Source organism: Anomaloglossus baeobatrachus, chromosome 4, assembly GCF_048569485.1.
Source record: "Anomaloglossus baeobatrachus isolate aAnoBae1 chromosome 4, aAnoBae1.hap1, whole genome shotgun sequence".
Lineage (NCBI taxonomy): Eukaryota > Metazoa > Chordata > Amphibia > Anura > Aromobatidae > Anomaloglossus > Anomaloglossus baeobatrachus.
In genome coordinates this window covers 31570150-31592953 of record NC_134356.1, presented here as the reverse complement: position 1 = coordinate 31592953, position 22804 = coordinate 31570150, and the positions used below count along the sequence as shown (strand labels likewise).

The 22804-nt window shown below is 50.8% G+C and overlaps 3 protein-coding genes across 3 annotated transcripts in view; 1 reads left to right on the top strand and 2 right to left on the bottom strand.

The window, feature by feature from the left end:
* The window catches only part of KIAA0930 (KIAA0930 ortholog), a 31891-nt gene extending 17324 nt beyond the window's left edge, over positions 1 to 14567 (bottom strand). Inside the window, 1 exon segment of the mRNA XM_075344207.1 lies at positions 14283 to 14567. Coding sequence (XP_075200322.1) covers positions 14283 to 14427 — 145 coding nt within the window. The 5' untranslated portion in view covers positions 14428 to 14567.
* LOC142301129 (uncharacterized) lies at positions 80 to 4488 on the bottom strand. Its single transcript, XM_075342146.1, has 2 exons — positions 4416 to 4488; positions 80 to 2877 (listed from the first exon to the last, which is right to left on the bottom strand). Exon 2 carries the CDS (start codon positions 2874 to 2876, stop codon positions 2025 to 2027), a length of 852 nt encoding a protein of 283 aa, XP_075198261.1. The 5' UTR covers position 2877; positions 4416 to 4488; the 3' UTR covers positions 80 to 2024.
* A 26-nt stretch (positions 14568 to 14593) lies between the features above and the next one.
* Positions 14594 to 22804, top strand: part of UPK3A (uroplakin 3A) — a 60141-nt gene continuing 51930 nt past the window's right edge. Inside the window, exon 1 of the mRNA XM_075344206.1 lies at positions 14594 to 14659. The gene's annotated coding sequence lies outside the window, so the exon portion shown is untranslated. The remainder of the gene's footprint in view (positions 14660 to 22804) is intronic.

Sequence of the window (22804 nt, the reverse complement as noted above, 5' to 3'; positions counted from 1 at the left end):
TTTATTATTGAACAAGACAAAAGAAAAAAAAAAAAAAAAAAAAAGAGAAGCAAAAACACACAACTATATGCATCCCTCTCCTGCACTTCAGCTAATGATCAACAAGAAGAACAAAACAAAAAAAAAAAAAAAAAAAAAAAAAAAACACAGATTAGGGGAATTTGGTTGTTCATTTCTAAATGTTGATCCTCTCCCCCAAAAATCTGTTTTTTAGAGAGAGAAAAAAAAAAGTCCAGGTTCATCTGTTAGTTTTTTTTCTTCAACATCTTGTAAGTTTTTAATCTTCTCAAACCCGAAGATATATCTGGTACTACAAAAAGAAGAACTTCTACCTTGTGGCCAGAAGTCTGCCAGTACTCCTGGTTAAGGTCTACAACCAACCAACCACAACTGTTTCTGGTTAGGGTCTTCAGAAACAGTTGTGGTTGGTTGGTTGGTTGTAGATCCTAACCAGAAACAGTTGTGGTTGGTTGGCTGGTTAGGGTCTACAACCAACCAACCAACCACAGCTGTTTCTGGTTAGGGTCTTCAACCAACCAACCAACCAACCACAACTGTTTCTGGTTAGGGTCTTCAACCAACCAACCAACCACAACTGTTTCTGGTTAGGGTCTACAACCAACCAACCACAACTGTTTCTGGTTAGGGTCTTCAACCAACCAACCAACCAACCACAACTGTTTCTGGTTAGGGTCTTCAACCAACCAACCACAACTGTTTCTGGTTAGGGTCTTCAACCAACCAACCACAACTGTTTCTGGTTAGGGTCTTCAACCAACCAACCAACCACAACTGTTTCTGGTTGGGGTCTACAACCAACCAACCACAGCTGTTTCTGGTTAGGGTCTACAACCAACCACAGCTGTTTCTGGTTAGGGTCTACAACCAACCAACCACAGCTGTTTCTGGTTAGGGTCTACAACCAACCAACCAACCACAACTGTTTCTGGTTAGGGTCTTCAACCAACCAACCAACCACAACTGTTTCTGGTTAGGGTCTTCAACCAACCAACCACAACTGTTTCTGGTTAGGGTCTTCAACCAACCAACCACAACTGTTTCTGGTTAGGGTCTACAACCAACCAACCACAACTGTTTCTGGTTGGGGTCTACAACCAACCACAGCTGTTTCTGGTTAGGGTCTACAACCAACCACAGCTGTTTCTGGTTAGGGTCTACAACCAACCAACCACAGCTGTTTCTGGTTAGGGTCTACAACCAACCAACCACAGCTGTTTCTGGTTAGGGTCTACAACCAACCAACCACAGCTGTTTCTGGTTAGGGTCTACAACCAACCAACCACAGCTGTTTCTGGTTAGGGTCTACAACCAACCACAGCTGTTTTTCTTGTTAGGGTCTATAACCAACCAACCAACCATAACTCTGTCTGGTTAGGGTACAACCAACCAATCACTACTGGAACCATCTATAAAAGGCTATGTAGTATTGAGCTATTGCTGTATTTTTTCAATTCTCAGTCAAGTTTTCAAGAGGTTTGAGGTGCATCCTTCAGGTTCACCGCCGGCTTTTGACACTTCACGGAGCCACCTTCTAAGTCTTGAAGATGATCCTTTGAGGCGAGCATGGTCATCTATGATCTCGATAGAGTATCGCACCTTTGCATTAGTAGAAAAATTGTAAAAAATAAAAAAAAATGTCTTGATCGGGTTGACCACCACTGATGATTCTCACCAGTAGACAAAACGTTTTTGAACTAACAGATTCCATAAAACTGTCTCAAGCTATTTGTTCCCGACCTATACTCCATTATTTTTTTTTACGGGCACCAAAAGTCTGAGAAGCTACAAAATCTGGGTGGCGATACTTTATCCGTTTCACATAATCTACCAAATTTCAATTTTTTTTTTGGAGTAGAAAGAAGTCTTCATCTCCGATATTGGCTTTTGGTGTTGGCCATCACCTTCAAACTTATCTACCAACTTATTTTCTGGTAACCAATGGGGTCTCATCCATACAAGAGCTCATCAAAGACGCAAATTTTCCCAAATTTTACCGGTTTGACCTAAAGCATAACATAAACCTTCCCCCGATGTAACACCATCTTCCGGATACTTCTCCTGGACAACCCTTCAGTAGCAATCGGGGGCATCGCCTGCCGTGGTTTCACTTCACCGGACGGCGGGGGTAAAATAGGCAAGTTACATTGAACGCCGACGGAAAAATGTTTGGGGCGTAGATTTGCGGAATTTTTTCTGTGAGTTTTTCCGAAATAAGGATCGGTGTTTGTACTACGGTGCATCGGACGAGGGTTAAAATCCGTCACTCTGGGCACAAATCTTTTGGGTGGGGGCAACTTGATTTGTTTTCTTTTAGCAAATTTAGGCACAAAGGGTTCCACGGGACTGTTCGTTGGAGAATCGGGCATTATTTCGACTTCCACTGTGGATTCCTCGATTAGACTGGTGCTACCGCAGGACTGGTTACTGGCGGACACGTCTTGGGCTGGATCTTGTACCGGTCCGGCGTAGTTGTGGTCCATGGCAGCCATTTCCGCTAAGATCACATTGGCACTTTTCTTTGTTCTTTTCAGAGATGTTTTCGGTTCCTCTTCTTTCTCCTCTATTGGGGCTTTTTTTGGAGAGAAGATGGTAGGGACCGCTCCCCTTTTGAGAAAATACGAGCGCCCCCTAATCTCGTAGCACTCTGTGCCAAAGTGAAGCGAACACATGCGGTAACTTCCTCTTGGCGCTTCCGAAACCTTTTTGCTGAACTCCCTCAGGTTTCCAAAATCTTGCTTAGTTTGTTGGAGCCACATCCTCACGTTCTCAATTTCCGGCGGGAAGGCGTGAAGAACCGGAGCCGGGTCTTTGGTTTTTGAAGAGGAGGTACAGCCGTGTACTATACAAGATGGCATCCTACAAACACATCAAAACCAGATGTGAGGAAGACGTTACACCAGACCACGGGGAAGAATTATATTAAGTCACTTGGGGGGGGGGGGGGGCGCCACTCGAGCCCAAAATGGCCAAAGTCCCCTGTGTGAATGGAGCATTACTGAGCATGCGCGGCCACCGCTCCTACAGCTGTACTGAGCATGCGCGGCCACCGCTTCTACAGCTGTACTGAGCATGCGCGGCCACCGCTTCTACAGATGTTCTGAGCATGCGCGGCCACCGCTTCTACAGATGTTCTGAGCATGCGCGGCCACCGCTTCTACAGATGTTCTGAGCATGCGCGGCCACCGCTTCTACAGATGTTCTGAGCATGTGAAGCCAATCTGTAGGAGCAGTGGTTGCACATGCTCAGTACCGCTCCATGCACACGGTGGTTTTTGTGACCTCTGGAGGGCGTTGAACCCCCAGCAGTCATATAGTTATCACCCATATTGTGGAAAGGTGATCTTGTTTATGGTACACCCCTTTAAGGGGGGTTAGAGCGCCAATCCCTGGGATTATGATTGGTCAGGGTAAGACACCCGGCACCCACATGGATCAGCTGTTCTCGGTACCATTGCAGATCAGAACTGCACAGCGCCATCAACTGTACAGTGGCCACAATGGGGTACTGCAAGTCCACCTCCGATTTAATTGATGAACAACTGATCCATATGGATGCCCCGCGCCGCCTAGGGATAGACCATCAATATAAAGTATCGGAGTACCGCTTTAAGGCCAAAAGGGTGGTATTATGTAGCAGTATGGGTAAAAAACATGTAAAACAACCCTCCCCCTCCAAAAAAGGGAACCATTATAGCCTTTATTAGGCTCTAAACAACTACAGAAGCCAGTGGAAACAGTCATCAGGTAGGTCTTCCAGCTGATGACAGTTCCGTCCTCTGTTTTGCAGCCGGATCTCTGTATCTGAGTGTCCCCGGGCTCTGATTGGTTACGACAAAACTTAAAAAAGGTCTGGCAAGGATCGAGAGCTCGGAGGATAGGCGGCTAACACCAACACTCTGTGCCGCTTATCTCGGGAGCGTTAAAAGGAATAACCAGCATGGGGGGGGGGGGGGGGGGGGTGCTGTGCTTATATGAATTCGGTCATTGGGGGGTCTTGCCAATTCGGCAGCATCTCATGTGACTGCTGTGTACGAGCTGCCAGGAGTATGGAGGCCGGGCCTGAGCGCAGCAGGAAGGGAGGAGGAAGAGGAGGATGGCTGAAAGTTCTGAGCTGAACGGAGGAGGAGGAGGGGGGGCTGCGATCTGCAGGCTGGGGGAGGGGTGCGAGCTGCAGGCTTGCAGGGACACCAGGCTCAGGCTGGCTGCATCTTGTGCCCACAGAGCGCCCGTTTTAAATGTGCCAGAGCAACAAGAACAAAGAGGGAGGAAATGCAGGAAAGCTGCAGCTGCTGCAGCGCAAAGCCCCAAAGCACAGTGTCCGGGGGGTTGTGTAATGTGCAGTTAAAGCCGAGGGTCTCGTCACCCCCCGGGCTGCGCCTATGGGTGCCACTTACCTGCTGGCTCGCGCCTTCCTAGCTCTGCGAGTGCAGCTCCTCTGCCCGGCCGGTGTAGTCTGAAATCCACCTCCTGGCTCACATCTGATGAGGTCACCGGCTCTTCCTGTCTAAGCTCCTCCCCTGTGCTGCTCCTATTGGCCACTTGGTGTAAACAGGAAGCGCTACAGCAGACGAGCACAGGAGGGAGGGCCACTTAAAGGGGCTGTCAGATGAGAAAAAACATGGCTGCCTCCGTCCAGAAAAATTCTACTGCGGTCCACTAAATGCCATATGTGCTCCCCATGCTTTACAGTGCCACACTGCTCTACTGCGTATAACCATATTCATCACACTCTCTTCCCTGCAACTCGGTACACACGAGAAATGTAGGGGGGTGGGGGCGGGGTCACGTTTCTTTGAAGTGGAGACACGGGGCGCAAATCATTATGGCATTTGTTACGTCGTTTTTCGGCATTTTTTGCACAAATTTTGTATTACATTAGCAAATATGTGACTTTTTGTGCTAAAAGTGGCCAAGAACAATATATAAAAAAAAGTTTTTTGGGGTGAAGTTGGCACAAAAAAACCCCACAAAATGATGAATTTTGCCCTAAATAATAATCATTTTTCAGATGACCAAGAACATGAGGGCACCGGATATCACTCTGCTGCCGAAACCTCAGGTTTTCAATTCCAATCCTCAACCCCATGGATTCCCACAAGTTTCGCGTAGTGCCGCCTCCCCCTGTCCCCGCAGAGGGCCGCCTCCCCCTGTCCCCGCAGAGGGCCGCCTCCCCCTGTCCCCGCAGAGGGCCGCCTCCCCCTGTCCCCGCAGAGGGCCGCCTCCCCCTGTCCCCGCAGAAGGCCGCCTCCCCCTGTCCCCGCAGAGGGCCGCCTCCCCCTGTCCCCGCAGAGGGCCGCCTCCCCCTGTCCCCGCAGAGGGCCGCCTCCCCCTGTCCCCGCAGAGGGCCGCCTCCCCCTGTCCCCGCAGAGGGCCGCCTCCCCCTGTCCCCGCAGAGGGCCGCCTCCCCCTGTCCCCGCAGAGGGCCGCCTCCCCCTGTCCCCGCAGAGGGCCGCCTCCCCCTGTCCCCGCAGAGGGCCGCCTCCCCCTGTCCCCGCAGAGGGCCGCCTCCCCCTGTCCCCGCATAGTGCCTTCCCCAGTTAGGTGACCTCACTCCAGCCACCAGTACTGAGACCTACCCGGCACCAAGAGGCCAGGTCCCCGACATGAGTAAGGAGAGATGGCCGGCTCTGGTGGACCCGGAGCGGCGTTGGGGTCTGGGATGACCCGTCCTCGAGGGTCCGGACCTCCACTCTTGTTGGCATTCAGATAATGAATTACCAACTATTTTTGTACCCGGTTACTTATCCAGAAGTGGCAGCTTTCCACCGCTGATATCATCGCTCTGATTAATATTTCATTGATTTATTTTTTCCTCCATCTGGGTCACGAGACTGATCTCATCCCAGAGACATGGGGGGTGGGGGGGATTTCAGGTCAGGGCCAATATGTGAGTAATAGGTGGCAGTCGTGAGTTACCAGGTCCATGGCCATGTAGTCAGAGTATAGGAATAACGAGAAACTGTTACTAAGCAGGCACATGGAGTGTCAGGGGAAGGATGATGGGCAGCCACCCAGTCTCCCTATCCGTCGTTCTTCCACCCTGCCCGACCATGGGCAGCCACCCAGTCCCTCTATCCATGGTCGGGCAGGGTGGAAGAACGACGGACAGGGGGACTGGGTGCTTGCACATGGTCGGGCAGGGTGGAAGAGTGGAAGAATGATGGATAGGGGAATGGGTGGCTGCCCATGGTCGGGCACGGTGGAAGAACGACGGATAGGGGGACTGGGTGGCTGCCCATGGTCGGGCACGGTGGAAGAACGACGGATAGGGGGAACTGGGTGGCTGCCCATGATCGAGCAGGGTAGAAGAATGACGGATAGGGGAATGGGTGGCTGCCCATGGTCGAGCAGGGTGGAAGAATGACGGATAGGGGGAACTGGGTGGCTGCCCATGATCGAGCAGGGTGGAAGAATGACGGATAGAGGGACTGGATGGCTGCCCATGGTCGAGCAGGGTGGAAGAATGACGGATAGAGGGACTGGGTGCCTGCCCATGGTCAAGCAGGGTGGAAGAATGACGGATAGGGGGACTGGGTGGCTGCCCATGGTCGAGCAGGGTGGAAGAATGACGGATAGGGGGACTGGGTGGCTGCCCATGGTCAAGCAAGGTTAGAAGAAGGCTAGGTAGATTGTGTGGCTGCCCAGGATGTGGCAGGGGTACGATGAGGGATTGGGGTTGGATTGGGCGCCACTCTTATGGTGAGAAATGTAATGTGCATATTAAAATCCTCTATCTAGACCTTGTCAGGGAGTCCCTAGTTTCTCTCCATGCTTTACAGTGCAGCACTGATCTCCGGCTCGTCAGGTGGAATACAATCCACGTTCACCACATATTCTTCTACACAGCGAATTACACTGATGAGGAATCTCCCTCTTTCGGGAGCAGATCTTACAAGGCTCTGGTCCTTATGAGCCCAGCCAAGCTGGAGGAGGTAACGTGCACCCGCCAGAAAGGGCCCAGGCCCGGATCATTCAAGACAAATCACAAAACATATTCCTGTCTCGTCCGCAGAACTAATAGAAACGACAGGAGGACAAATCCCTAAAGCTCCTGACATGGTTTTTGGGAATGTACCTCAGTTATTCCTCCTGGAAATGTAAAAATTAAATTGAGATATTCCCCTCGTCAACGTATAATTAATGTCAGAGTATAGGGACACTACAGAACATGGAAACACCTGGTTATCAATCCACTCACAAAATTCCAGGAGGAACAACAGAGGACTACAATGGTCTCCCGGACCCTCTGCAGTATTCAGCGCTCCATGTGCGTACATGACGTTATATGTGCTGCGGGGGAATATAAGATTGCGGTAATTCATACACCTCGGCCCGGGGCCCCCGCTGAGCTCGTCATTTCGTCAGGGGCTTCATCTCCGTGGACAATGCGCGATATTACAGCAGATGTTCTATTACAATTCAATCTCGCTTTATGACTCCGAGAGAAACAACAAATGAAACGTTCAGCGCAAAAGTGACCAGGTGCGAGGCGCGTGCACACGAGAGCCGGGAAAAAGCAATAACCGACATCAAATCACACAGGGTGCAAGATGGCGGTATTATCTGAGCCCCTAGAGGAGGCGGCCCCCGCGCCCCACGACAGAGCCCCAAGAGGAGGCGGCCCCCGCGCCCCACGACAGAGCCCCAAGAGGAGGCGGCCCCCGCGCCCCACGACAGAGCCCCAAGAGGAGGCGGCCCCCGCGCCCCACGACAGAGCCCCAAGAGGAGGCGGCCCCCGCGCCCCACGACAGAGCCCCAAGAGGAGGCGGCCCCCGCGCCCCACGACAGAGCCCCAAGAGGAGGCGGCCCCCGCGCCCCACGACAGAGCCCCTAGAGGAGGCGGCTCCCGCGCCCCAGACAGAGCCCCTAGAGGAGGCGGCCCCCGCGCCCCAGACAGAGCCCCTAGAGGAGGCGGCCCCCGCGCCCCAGACAGAGCCCCTAGAGGAGGCGGCCCCCGCGCCCCAGACAGCCTTGTGTGGGGCGGCCTGTGAGCAATGATAGCATTAATTGTATACAGTATGGTAGTGTTATTTTAGCACAGTATGGCAGCACTAAGTCAGCCCAGTAATGGTAGAATTCATTTTTATCAACATGGCATCATTCGGTAAGCACAGTATGGCAACATTATATACACACCACACAGAGACGTTACTGGGAAAATCACCTAAGGGGCTGAAGTATCATCACTGGTCACTTATCCACAGATCGTCTGGTTACTCCATAAATGAGGGTCCTGAGCCCCCTGACCATATGGAGCAGAGGTCTCTATGCAGTCTATGGCACTCACACAGTGCGGCGCTCGGCTACTTGTGGACGTGGCACAGACACTGAATGGAGCGGTGCTGGAGGAGCGGGTGGAATAGTGACTGGCTCAGCTCTGCTACATCACTACAACTACTACATGCAGAGGACTGACGATGATGATGGCCGTTCCCTATCCTGCTGGAGAGTAAGGGGCTTTCTAATATCAGGTACATGGCGGTATTACCCTTCCCCTCATTCACCCCATAGGGCCTCCCATGTCGGACCCACGGCAAATGGACTTTTCCAAAAAGCTGCGAGTGCCCCAGATTCATGCGGTGCCAGGAATCGCCGCAGATCGGTAACAAAAGGTAAATACTATGTGACAACGGATTAGGGCAAAGTAGGAATATAGGTCCTGCACCACCGCACGTTACCTGCGGTATCGCCTGCAATATCACCTGTGCCCGAATGGAGAGCCTGGGAAAACCAAAGTCCAGAAGCGGGGTGCTGGTAATGAAAGACAGTCCAATAGTAAACGGATGAGAATAAAGGAACCGCACTGTCCGCTGTGCTGGGTAATGTTTATTCAACACACGTGCATGATGAGAGGCTGGAGACGCACTGTGAGCTGGCTCCTCTAAGACGGACGACGGCCGTTTCGCCCACAAATTGGGCTTCCACGGGTCCACAAGATGGACCCGTGGAAGCCCAATTTGTGGGCGAAACGGCCGTCGTCCGTCTTAGAGACAGAGTGCGGTTCCTTTATTCTCATCCGTTTACTATGTGACAACGGAGCCGGAAGATTTTGGAAGTCCTCGGCCGCACCTCATTTTGTTTGTTTTTTTCGAGTTCTCCCAAGTATTTGGCAGCTCCGTGTGACTTGTGTGACCCCGGTGTGAGGCGTCCATGGATAACACTGAGCAAACACAACGGGTGAGTGGCGTATGGGCGAGGGCCGCCCGAGTACACAATGGAGTGCGACATATTATCCCTCCCGGGGAAGAGAGCACGAGACACGGAGAAATCAGCTCAGCGGAATCCACCAGCAGAATAGTGAGTGCAGCTCTGGAGTATAATACAGGAGGTAACTCAGGATCAGTAATGTAATGTATGTACACAGTGACTGCACCAGCAGAATAGTGAGTGCAGCTCTGGAGGATAATACAGGAGGTAACTCAGGATCAGTAATGTAATGTATGTACACAGTGACTGCACCAGCAGAATAGTGAGTGCAGCTCTGGAGTATAATACAGGAGGTAACTCAGGATCAGTAATGTAATGTATGTACACAGTGACTGCACCAGCAGAATAGTGAGTGCAGCTCTGGAGTATAATACAGGAGGTAACTCAGGATCAGTAATGTAATGTATGTACACAGTGACTGCACCAGCAGAATAGTGAGTGCAGCTCTGGAGGATAATACAGGAGGTAACTCAGGATCAGTAATGTAATGTATGTACACAGTGACTGCACCAGCAGAATAGTGAGTGCAGCTGTCGAGGATAATACAGGAGGTAACTCAGGATCAGTAATGTAATGTATATACACAGTGACTGCACCAGCAGAATAGGGAGTGCAGCTCTGGAGTATAATACAGGATCAGTAATGTAATGTACAGTTGAAACCAGAAGTTTCCCTCTGCTCTCTATACAGACACATCTGCAGGTTTTTACCTCCGCTTTCTCTATACAGACACATCTGCAGGTTTTTCCCTCCGCTCTCTCTATACAGACATACATACATTTATATAGCGCTGTTAATTCCATAGCACTTTACATACATTGGCAATGCTGTCCCCATTGGGGCTCACGATCTAGGTTCCCTATCTGTATGTTTTTGGAGAGTTTGAGGAAACCTGAGAACCCGGAGGAAACCCACGCAAACACGGGGAGAACATACAAACTCCTTGCAGATGTTGTCCTTAGTGGGACTAGAACCCAGAACCCCAGCGCTGCAAGACTGCAGTGCTAACCACTGAGCCACCGTGCTGCACATCTGCAGGTTTTTTCCTCCGCTTTCTATACAGACATCTGCAGGTTTTTCTCACTATCTGACATGAAATCAGAATGGAGGAGGGGGGAATTTTTTATTAGTTTCTGCAAAGTCAGACGTTTCCATACACTAAGAGTACTGTGCCTTTACACAATATGGGACAGCCCATATGATGATGTCATGTCTTTGGAAGCTTCTGATAGGTTTATTGGCAACATCTGAGTTAATTAGAGACACACTTATGGATGTATTGTAATGTACACCTGAAACACACGGCTTCTTTATGTAGCATCAAGGGAAAGTCAAAAGAAATCAGCCAAGATCTCAGGAAGAGGATTGTGGACTTGCACAAGTCTGGTTCATCTTTGGGTGCAATTTCCAGATTCCTGAAGGTGCCTCGTTCATCTGTACAAACAATTATACGCAAGTACAAACAAGATGGGAAAGTCCAGCCATCATACCGCTCAGGAAGGAGACGGGTTCTGTGTACCAGAGATGAACCTGCTTTGGTGAGACATGTGCAGATCAACCCAAGAACAGAAGAAAAAGACCTTGTGAAGATGCTGGCGGAAGCTGGTAAGATGGTGTTATTATCCACAGTGAAACGAGTACTGTATCAACATGTGCTGAAATAAAGGAACATTAACTCTCTATGGTCAGAGTGGTCACTGGCGCGGCCGTGCAAGCCCTACTTCATCATTCTCTGTTATCAGCCATCTTGGGTGCTGCTGCCTTTGGCCTGGAATCTTTTGCCTGCATAGTAGTTGTGACTGTCACAACTCTCTGGGTGAGTGATATTTATTATTTCACCCTAACATTACTCGGGTAAGACCCTATTGCGCTTCTCTTTTCCACAGTTTCTCACTTCGAACATGTGCTGAAAGGCCACTCTGCCAGAAAGAAGCCATTACTCCAAAAGAAACAGAAAAAAGTCATATTGATGTTTTCAAATGCACACAGGAACAAAGTTCTGGTGACAAAACGAAAAATGGAACTGTTTGGCCATAATGACCATCATTCCGTTTGGATGAAAAAGGGAGAAGCTTTGGAGCCTAAGAACACCATCCCTACTGTGAAACACGAGGGCGGCATCATGTTGTGGGGATGTTTTGCTGCAGGAGGGACTGGTGCACTTCACAAAATAGATGGCATAATGAGGAAAGAAGATTATGTGGCAATACTGAAGAACATCTCAAGACATCAGCCAGGAACTTAAAGCTTGGACGGAAATGAGTCTTCCAAATGGACAATGACCCGAAGCTACTGCCTAACAGCTTACAAAGAGGATTAAGGATAACAGTCAATATTTGGAGTGGCCATCACAAAGCCCTGATCTCAGTCCTGTTGACAGTTTTCCAATCTTCCCCCCTCCCCTCCTTTATGCAATGTTTGTGCTCAGATAACATTAATGACTTTTGTGATCACACAGCTGGTCAGACATTCAATGGCAGAAGGAGGAAGTTTCTCGGGTCACATGAAATGAGGAACTAAGACTCCTTGTGTGATGCCCCCGACCAGCGCTTACATCCGCCGGCACATGGTACTTTCCATTTATAAAGCTCTTATTAAACTGTTTGTAAAATTCCCTTAAAGGAGCCAAATCCCCCCAGAAATCAGCGGCATCTTTTAAGATAGTACTATCAATGCCCGACAGTCTGATGACCTAATAAAGTGGAGTTCCCCTTTCAGTATCATGGACGACGAAAACATTGATGATAAAGAGGCAATGGGATGATGTTAGGTGGATGGCCGGAAGGGGTTAAATACAGTCTATTACATCCCTGTTATCTCCTACAATAAAGTGGAATAACCCATTCTCCCCTCATCATCCTATCCCCCCCCCACCCCCCCACCCCTCCCCCGCACAAGCACTATTAGACGTCTCTGGCCCTTTAAATGACATCATGTTATAACAGCTCTTCTCTAATCATTATCAAAATGACCCTCTTCATCCAGATCTGATGTTTCCAAGACCCCCATCTAACCCCGGCACCACAAGGAAGTGAACATCTGTTAAAGGGATGCTTCCCTTAAAAGGTGTCGCCTTAGAATATTGCAGCACTGCCATAAAGTGAGCTGCGATAGCTTGTGTTACGGGTGTAAATACAGATGTTCTGAGCACTGGAGACGGGGTCAGGAAGATTGGAAACTCTCATGGGCCCCTGTATTTTCCAGCTAGTCTGGACTGGCTGATAACAGAGAACAATAAACTAAATTCAGGACAGACCCGAGGTTTAGGGTCTTTCACACTTTGCTGTGACATCTTGTAAAAGTTCAACGTGGAGGTGGGAGTAGGACCCCGCAATGCCAGGAGGACCCCCCCATTCAGAAATAGGAATGGGGGAGTAACATCACATCATAGACTGGAGCCCACGGCCCCGAGCGCCATCACCAGGAGCAAAAAGGATCGGTGCAGAGGAGATATTGATAGATCCCAGCTTTCCTGCGTCTTGGCTGCTTTCCTCCAGTCTGTCACACTGCTTTTGGGTGACTTTATGCCACTCCTGGTGCAAAAATGTAAGCAGTTCTTCTTTGATAGCTTGTGACTATCCATCTTCATCTTGATTACGTTCCAGAGGTTTTCAATGGGGTTCAGGTCTGGAGATTGGGCTGGCCATGACAGGGATTGATGTGGTGGTCCTTCATCCACACATTGAGTGACCTAGCTGTGTGGCATGGCGCATTGTCCTGCTGGAAAAACCAGTCCTCAGAGTTGGGGAACATTGCCTGAGCAGAAGGAAGCAGCTGTTTTTCCAGGATAACCTTGTATGCGGCTTGATTCATACGTCCAGCGCAAAGTTTAATCTGCCCAATTTGTAGAGTAAGGTAATCTTCTCTGATGAGTCTAATTTTTCAGCTCTGCCCAACACCTGGTCATCTAATGGTTAGATGGAGACCTGGAGAGGGGTACAAGCCACAGTGTTTGCACCCACTGTGAAATTTGGTGGAGGATCGGTGATGATCTGGGGAAGCTTCAGCAAGGCTGGAATTGGGCAGATTAATCTTTGTGAAAGACTTGTGAATCAAGCCGCATACAAGGTTATCCGGGAAAAGCAGCTGCTTCCTTCTGCTCAGGCAATGTTCCCCAACTCTGAGGACTGGTATTTCCAGCAGGACAATGCGCCATGCCACACAGCTAGGTGATTCAATGTGTGGATGAAGGACCACCACATCAAAACCCTGTCATGGCCAGCCCAATCTCCAGACCTGAACCCCATTGGAAACCTCTGGAATGTAATCAAGAGAAAGATGGACAGTCACAAGCCATCAAATAATTATATATATATATATATATATATATATATATATATATATATATATATATATATATATATATATATATAGTGTATGTGTAGATAGATAGAGGTGTGTGTATATATATATATATATATATATATATATATATATTTTATTTATTATCAATAAATATTGAAATATACTATATAACATTCCAGACAGTATAATAAGCAATATTCCACCGTCTGTAGAATTCTCAGCACATCATAATAAATAATAACACCCCTGCACATCCCACAGAACTACAATGGAGGGTTTAGATCATGCGTGTGATCGGCCCAGTCACAGTCCAGACCGAAATCCCATTGAGAATCTGTGATAAGAAGTAGAAGTTTCTGATCACAGGCGTCTCCATCCAATCTCACTGAGCGAGTGTGCAAAATTGGGGAGACGTCCCCCAAGAGTCCCCGCAGCAGCTGCAGCCAAAGGTGAATACTTCAAAGTGTTGATACTTAATGTTTGTATCACATAAAATACATTTAATTTTGTGGGTGTAACGGGAAAAACAAAATGTGGAAAAGTTCACGGGGTATGAATACTTTTTCAAGGCGCCGTATATAGTTATATATATAGACAGAGAGATCACATCCCATAGTTGATCAGTGAATAAATTGTGCATTTTTTATAGATTGCTCAGATCTCCAATGATGTCATTGTTTACACTCTGGGATGGGGATATCGCCAATGATCGGCCGATCACATTGCTCCGTTACTCTCCAATCACTCACCCAGGCCGCTGATCTCCTGGCGGATATTGAGGCGGTTCCTCTCGTCCACTATGGCTGAGATCATCTGCTGGAGGGAGCGGTCCAGACCCCCGTTCTCCTCCTCCCTCTTCCCCACCCGGCTGTGACTCTGAACTGCGGCCATCATCCATCTGGATCCACCGCCGATACTCTCATGGCCGCGCTCCCCGCCGCTCGGTGACACCCGCCGGTGACAGAGACCCCCAGTCAGGCGACACTTCCGCCTCCCATAACGGATCAGCTGGGAGCTTCCTGCAACATTATGGAGAGACAGCCAATCAGCGGCCGGATACGATAGACAAGGGGCGGAACATAAGCAGCGACATCCAATCAGCTCTAAGAGAAAGGACAAGCTAGAGGTAAGGATGTGGGAATAAACACCCAATCATAAGCCAGAAAAGACTAACAGCGGGCGTGGCGTTTTAAGAGCTATCCAATCAGTGCATGGTAAAGGGCGTGGGTAAGGCATTTGATAACCAATCAGCTGGCGCGCTGATTTAAAGGGACTTTTTGTGTATTATGTGACATGTGCGCTGCAGACGCGTTCACCCTGAAGGAGCCCGAACTGTGTGTGACCTGAATACATCATGGCGTCTGCAGGGCGCGGCCCCTTCTGTACCAGATCCGCTGCCAGAGCATCTCCAGCTGCTATGTACAAATCATAGCAAGCAAAATTGTGCTGAGGTTCTGGTGCAATGACATCAGTTTCATATATGGACCTAAAATTTGCCCCCCCCTTCCCACACACTCCCTTCTCCCCCCCCCATATGGCTGCTCTTCTTCCTTTCTTCCCATAGAGATCTATGTGCCTCCTCTAGGAAAGATTGTACAGAATAAGAAAACAGCGCCGCCCCCGTCCACAGGTTGTGTCTGGTATTGCAGCTCAGCTTTGCTGGGGTTGACTGCAATCATGGAGGTTCCCTTTATCCTGACATCTGCTCAGGCTTCTCTGACAACCTCAGGGGATCTATAATGGTGTCCATGCTGGTTGTCACCCGCTTTTCTAGCAAGGAAAACAAAAATGATGCTGCTCTCTTCCAAAAAGAGCGCCCCCTCTGTCCTCAGGCTGTGTCCGGTACTGCAGCTCTGCTCTATTGAAGTAAATGGGGATAAGCTGTAATACCACAAGCAACCTGAAGATCAGGGGAGGCGCTGTTTTTGAAAACAAAAAAAATAAATAAATAAATAAAAATAAAAAAAATATATATAAATATATATATATATATATATATGTAATAATCATTCTTTAAACAGAAGAGGACGGCTTGAGGGTATGCGCTGCCAGTAGGAATGAGCAGATGTGACTGGCATTGACAGGAAGAGTACACTGAGGGTTCCTGGCAATCACTGTCAGTAATGAACCGTTGTTAATAAATTAATACGATCGGTAAACCGGGTAACGAGAAAAAAATCAAACTGATTAATAGAGCCGAGTGACGGGGAGAGGCGACGTTTTTATTGATGCTATGTTGGGATGGATGAACGGTTTCATCGCTTGTTTCAGCATTTTTGTTGTATTGCAGGGACCAAAAAAAAGCAAATCTGCCGCATGCACCCGCTACCGACCTGCGCCGCACATTACGGGGTTAATGTCTGCTTGCCGCCATCCACATCCACACACTGCTGAGAGAAGAGGAGCAAAGCTCCTCACACAAAGAATACAGTGCAGCGGCCCCCGGCCCCCCATTATATGTTATTATATAGAGGCCTCACCCAGCACACCACAGTGCACAGAAAGCAATACCCTGAGACCTGTCACACTACAGAGTATACCCCGCCCCCACCCTTCACTGGAGGGCCTAACAGCTGCCGGGATCCAACCCTGGAGGGGGCATATAGCTCAGCCCGCCCCTGCCCCCTGGCCCAGCCAATCCTTACCTTCTGCTCCCCCGGCCCAGCTTGCCTCAGCCCCCAATCCAACCTGCCCCTGTCCCCTGGCCCAGCCAATCCCTGCTTTCTGCCCCTAGCCCAGCCTACTACTGCTGCCTCCGCAGCCCAGGTCACCCGTACCCTCTGCTCCCCAGCCCAGGTCACCCGTACCCTCTGCTCCCCAGCCCAGGTCACCCGTACCCTCTGCTCCTCAGCCCAGGTCACCCGTACCCTCTGCTCCCCAGCCCAGGTCACCCGTACCCTCTGCTCCTCAGCCCAGGTCACCCGTACCCTCTGCTCCCCAGCCCAGGTCACCCGTACCCTCTGCTCCCCAGCCCAGGTCACCCGTACCCTCTGCTCCCCAGCCCAGGTCACCCGTACCCTCTGCTCCCCAGCCCAGGTCACCGTACCCTCTGCTCCCCAGCCCAGGTCACCCGTACCCTCTGCTCCCCAGCCCAGGTCACCCGTACCCTCTGCTCCTCAGCCCAGGTCACCCGTACCCTCTGCTCCCCAGCCCAGGTCACCCGTACCCTCTGCTCCCCAGCCCAGGTCACCCGTACCCTCTGCTCCCCAGCCCAGGTCACCCGTACCCTCTGCTCCCCAGCCCAGGTCACCGTACCCTCTGCTCCCCAGCCCAGGTCACCCGTACCCTCTGCTCCTCAGCCCAGGTCACCCGTACCCTCTGCTCCCCGGCCCAGGTCACGCGTACCCTCTGCTCCTCAGCCCAGGTCACCCGTACCCTCTGCTCCCCAGCCCAGGTCACCCGTACCCTCTGCTCCCCAGCCCAGGTCACCCGTACCCTCTGCTCCTCAGCCCAGGTCACCGTACCCTCTGCTCCCCAGCCCAGGTCACCCGTACCCTCTGCTCCTCAGCCCAGGTCACCCGTACCCTCTGCTCCTCAGCCCAGGTCACCGTACCCTCTGCTCCCCAGCCCAGGTCACCCGTACCCTCTGCTCCCCAGCCCAGGTCACCCGTACCCTCTGCTCCCCAGCCCAGGTCACCGTACCCTCTGCTCCCCAGCCCAGGTCACCCGTACCCTCTGCTCCCCAGCCCAGGTCACCCGTACCCTCTGCTCCTCAGCCCAGGTCACCCGTACCCTCTGCTCCCCAGCCCAGGTCACCCGTACCCTCTGCTCCTCAGCCCAGGTCACCCGTACCCTCTGCTCCCCAGCCCAGGTCACCCGTACCCTCTGCTCCCCAGCCCAGGTCACCCGTACCCTCTGCTCCCCAGCCCAGGTCACCCGTACCCTCTGCTCCCCAGCCCAGGTCACCGTACCCTCTGCTCCCCAGCCCAGGTCACCCGTACCCTCTGCTCCCCAGCCCAGGTCACCCGTACCCTCTGCTCCTCAGCCCAGGTCACCCGTACCCTCTGCTCCCCAGCCCAGGTCACCCGTACCCTCTGCTCCCCAGCCCAGGTCACCCGTACCCTCTGCTCCCCAGCCCAGGTCACCCGTACCCTCTGCTCCCCAGCCCAGGTCACCGTACCCTCTGCTCCCCAGCCCAGGTCACCCGTACCCTCTGCTCCTCAGCCCAGGTCACCCGTACCCTCTGCTCCCCGGCCCAGGTCACGCGTACCCTCTGCTCCTCAGCCCAGGTCACCCGTACCCTCTGCTCCCCAGCCCAGGTCACCCGTACCCTCTGCTCCCCAGCCCAGGTCACCCGTACCCTCTGCTCCTCAGCCCAGGTCACCGTACCCTCTGCTCCCCAGCCCAGGTCACCCGTACCCTCTGCTCCTCAGCCCAGGTCACCCGTACCCTCTGCTCCTCAGCCCAGGTCACCGTACCCTCTGCTCCCCAGCCCAGGTCACCCGTACCCTCTGCTCCCCAGCCCAGGTCACCGTACCCTCTGCTCCCCAGCCCAGGTCACCCGTACCCTCTGCTCCTCAGCCCAGGTCACCCGTACCCTCTGCTCCCCAGCCCAGGTCACCCGTACCCTCTGCTCCCCAGCCCAGGTCACCCGTACCCTCTGCTCCCCAGCCCAGGTCACCCGTACCCTCTGCTCCTCAGCCCAGGTCACCGTACCCTCTGCTCCCCAGCCCAGGTCACCCGTACCCTCTGCTCCTCAGCCCAGGTCACCCGTACCCTCTGCTCCTCAGCCCAGGTCACCCGTACCCTCTGCTCCTCAGCCCAGGTCACCCGTACCCTCTGCTCTCCAGCCCAGGTCACCCGTACCCTCTGCTCCCCAGCCCAGCCAATCCCTGACTTTTGCCCCCCTGGCCCAGCCTGCCCCCACCCCCTGGCCCAGCTAATCCCTGCCCTCTGCCACCCTGCCCAGCCTGCTTCTACTCTCTGCCCCCAACCAAACCCACCCCTGCCCTCTGACCCCTCCAGCCCAGCTCGCCTGTACTCCCTGCCCCCTGGCCAATCCAATCCCTGCCCTCTGCCCCCCCCCCCACCTTAGTCTGCCTCTGCTCACTGGCCCAGCCAATCCTTACCTTCTGCTCCCCCGACCCAGCTCACCTCTGCTCCCCCAGCCCAGCTCACCTTTGCCCCTCGGCCCAGCCTGCCCCTACCCCATGGCCCAGCCAATTCCTGCTCTCTGCCACCCTACTCTCTGCCCCTGGCCAAGCCAATTCCTGCCCTCTGCTCCCTGGACCAGCCAATTCCTGCCCTCTGTACCCCCACACCTGCCTTCCCCTGTCTCTGATCCTTCAATATGCCAGGAGGAGCGAGGCTGCACATGATATACCTTATATCTGTAGATTACCCCCTCCCACCCGCTCCCCCTGTGGTTTATTACAGTCATCGGCCATGTGACAATGCATGGGGAAGAGCAGCAGCAGATCGCAGCCGGAGACAATCATGTGACAGTGCATGGGGAAGAGCAGCAGCAGATGGTAGCCGGAGACAATCATGTGACAGTGCATGGGGAAGAGCAGCAGCAGATGGCAGCCGGAGACAATCATGTGACAGTGCATGGGGAAGAACAGCAGCAGATGGTAGCCGGAGACAATCATGTGACAGTGCATGGGGAAGAGCAGCAGCAGATCGCAGCCGGAGACAATCATGTGACAGTGCATGGGGAAGAGCAGCAGCAGATGGTAGCTGGAGACAATCATGTGACAGTGCATGGGGAAGAGCAGCAGCAGATGGTAGCCGGAGACAATCATGTGACAGTGCATGGGGAAGAACAGCAGCAGATGGTAGCCGGAGACAATCATGTGACAGTGCATGGGGAAGAGCAGCAGCAGATGGTAGCCGGAGACAATCATGTGACAGTGCATGGGGAAGAGCAGCAGCAGATCGCAGCCGGAGACAATCATGTGACACCAGCTCATACGGTCATTTATAACTAAGACGCTGAGAATTAAAGGGACTTAATTAATTTTTAATTAAAGTCCCCTCTGACCCCCCCCAAAAAAATAAAGTGAATTTGTTCAGACATATACTGTATATATATATATATATATATATATATATATATATATATATATATAAAAATGCCCATTGAGCCAAAAAGTGTCCACTACACCGCTGCCATACATCACTACACCGCTGCCATACATCACTACACTGCTGCTATACATCACTACGCCGCTGCCATACATCACTATACCGCTGCCATACATCACTATACCGATGCCAAACATCACTATACCGCTGCCATACATCACTACACCGCTGCCATACATAACTACACCGCTGTCATACATCACTACACCGCTGCCATACATCAATACACCGCTGCCATACATCAATACACCGCTGCCATACATCACTACACCGCTGCCATACATCACTATACCGCTGCCATACATCACTACACCGCTGCCATACATCACTATACCGCTGCCATACATCACTATACCGCTGCCATACATCACTACACCGCTGCCATACATCACTATACCGCTGCCATACATCACTACACCGCTACCATACATCACTACACCGCTGCCATACATCACTATACCGCTGCCATACATCACTACACCGCTGCCATACATCACTATACCGCTGCCATACATCACTACACCGCTGCCATACATAACTACACCGCTGTCATACATCACTACACCGCTGCCATACATCAATACACCGCTGCCATACATCAATACACCGCTGCCATACATCACTACACCGCTGCCATACATCACTATACCGCTGCCATACATCACTACACCGCTGCCATACATCACTACACCGCTGCCATACATCACTACACTGCTGCTATACATCACTACGCCGCTGCCATACATCACTATACCGCTGCCATACATCACTATACCGATGCCAAACATCACTATACCGCTGCCATACATCACTACACCGCTGCCATACATAACTACACCGCTGTCATACATCACTACACCGCTGCCATACATCAATACACCGCTGCCATACATCAATACACCGCTGCCATACATCACTACACCGCTGCCATACATCACTATACCGCTGCCATACATCACTACACCGCTGCCATACATCACTATACCGCTGCCATACATCACTATACCGCTGCCATACATCACTACACCGCTGCCATACATCACTATACCGCTGCCATACATCACTACACCGCTGCCATACATCACTACACCGCTGCCATACATCACTATACCGCTGCCATACATCACTACACCGCTGCCATACATCACTATACCGCTGCCATACATCACTACACCGCTGCCATACATCACTATACCGTTGCCATACATCACTGCACTGCTGCCATACATCACTACACCACTGCCATACATCACTATACCGCTGCCATACATCACTACACCGCTGCCATACATCACTATACCGTTGCCATACATCACTGCACTGCTGCCATACATCACTACACCGCTGCCATACATCACCATACCGCTGCCTGCCACCATCTACTATAGCCGCATCCATCCCCTGTAGGCTGTGAGTCCTCGCGGGCAGGGTTGTCCTTTTCACATGTAAAGTGCCATGGAATAAATGGCGCTATAATACTAAATAATAATAATACCGTCCCATACCATCACATGTGCTGCCTTTATAGCACAATACCATGCCCATACAATATACTGTCCACATTGCGCCCACTGTGTTTCCACCATATTGTGCCCACCTAATGCCATATTGTGTCCATAGTGCAAAACAGTGCACACAGAGTGCCATCATACAGTGCCCATAGCTATTCTATGCCCTAAAAACCCAGCAGTAGACACAAGTGCCATACAGCGACCGCATAGGGCCACATAGTGCCAAAAAGCGCAACCACACACGCAGATAGAAGCACATGGTAGCAGTAAGTAAGTGATGCTGCCCTCTGCTGGCAGCTGCTGGTAGTACAAGTAATGTCTGTACTGGCTTTATACATTTCCAAGCACAGTTGTCATTATGGGGTCGGGGTGGAGGGTGGGTGAGGGGCTGAATTGAATGTGCAGCAGGAGAAAGAGACCCTCCTGCTATTTATTGCTGAACCCCTGTGAGCGCTCAGGCACCACATCCCGATGTCACTGCTCCCTCTGCAGCCATTCTGCAATTAGGTCCAACTTTTGGGGAGCGGATTCCTTTCACAAAGTATTTTAATAGGGCTCTGTCCCTGTTTTATAAAACTCAAAATTCCCATTGCATTGCCTTACAGCTAAATGATACCATTTTCACTCCCTGCAGCCACCACAAGGGGGAGCTCACTGCATAGGAATTCATACAGTTATGAGCTCCCTCTAGTGGTGGCTTTGAGTGTCCAGAATTTTGTTTTTTTTTTATGAATAAGTGGCAACCAAATAAATCCTGTCTCTTGGGGAAAACAAAAGATCAGAAGGGTATAAATTAAACCTGCACAATCCCTGTTCCCCTAGATGAGATATGGGCCCATACACTACTGACCTCTCTATAGTCATTACCAATTATTATACAGATACACAGTGGGAAAACAGTGGGGGAATCTATAACCTCCTGTTCATCAATAATGGAAGAAGTTTATTATCAGAAACCAAAGCTGCAGAACGTCTGCGAAATCCGCGATGTACTGCAAGACCGATACGCAACTCACAGCCTCTCCTGCCATGTCAGACTGATGGTTTATATGTGAGAATGGGGAGCAGTATTATAGTACTTATATTCTTGTACATAGGAGCAGTATTATAGTAGTTATATTCTTGTACATAGGGGCAGTATTATAGTAGTTATATTCTTGTATATAGAGGCAGTATTATAGTAGTTATATTCTTGTACATAGGGGCAGTATTATAGTACTTATATTCTTGTACATAGGGGCAGTATTATAGTACTTATATTCTTGTACATAGAGAGCAGTATTATAGCAGTTATATTCTTGTACATAGGGGCAGTATTATAGTAGTTATATTCTTGTACATAGGGGGCAGTATTATAGTTGTTATATTCTTGTACATAGGGGCAGTATTATAGTACTTATATTCTTGTACATAGAGAGCAGTATTATAGTAGTTATATTCTTGTACATAGGGGCAGTATTATAGTAGTTATTTTCTTGTACATAGGGGGCAGTATTATAGTTGTTATATTCTTGTACATAGGAGCAGTATTATAGTAGTTATATTCGTGTACATAGGGGCAGTATTATAGTAGTTATATTCTTGTACATAGGGGCAGTATTATAGTAGTTATATTCTTGTACATAGGGGCAGTATTATAGTAGTTATATTCTTGTACATAGGGGCAGTATTAT

Bases quoted from the DNA above. Each gene is read 5' to 3' on its own strand.
- LOC142301129 (XM_075342146.1), bottom strand. From the start codon at position 2,876: ATGCCATCTTGTATAGTACACGGCTGTACCTCCTCTTCAAAAACCAAA.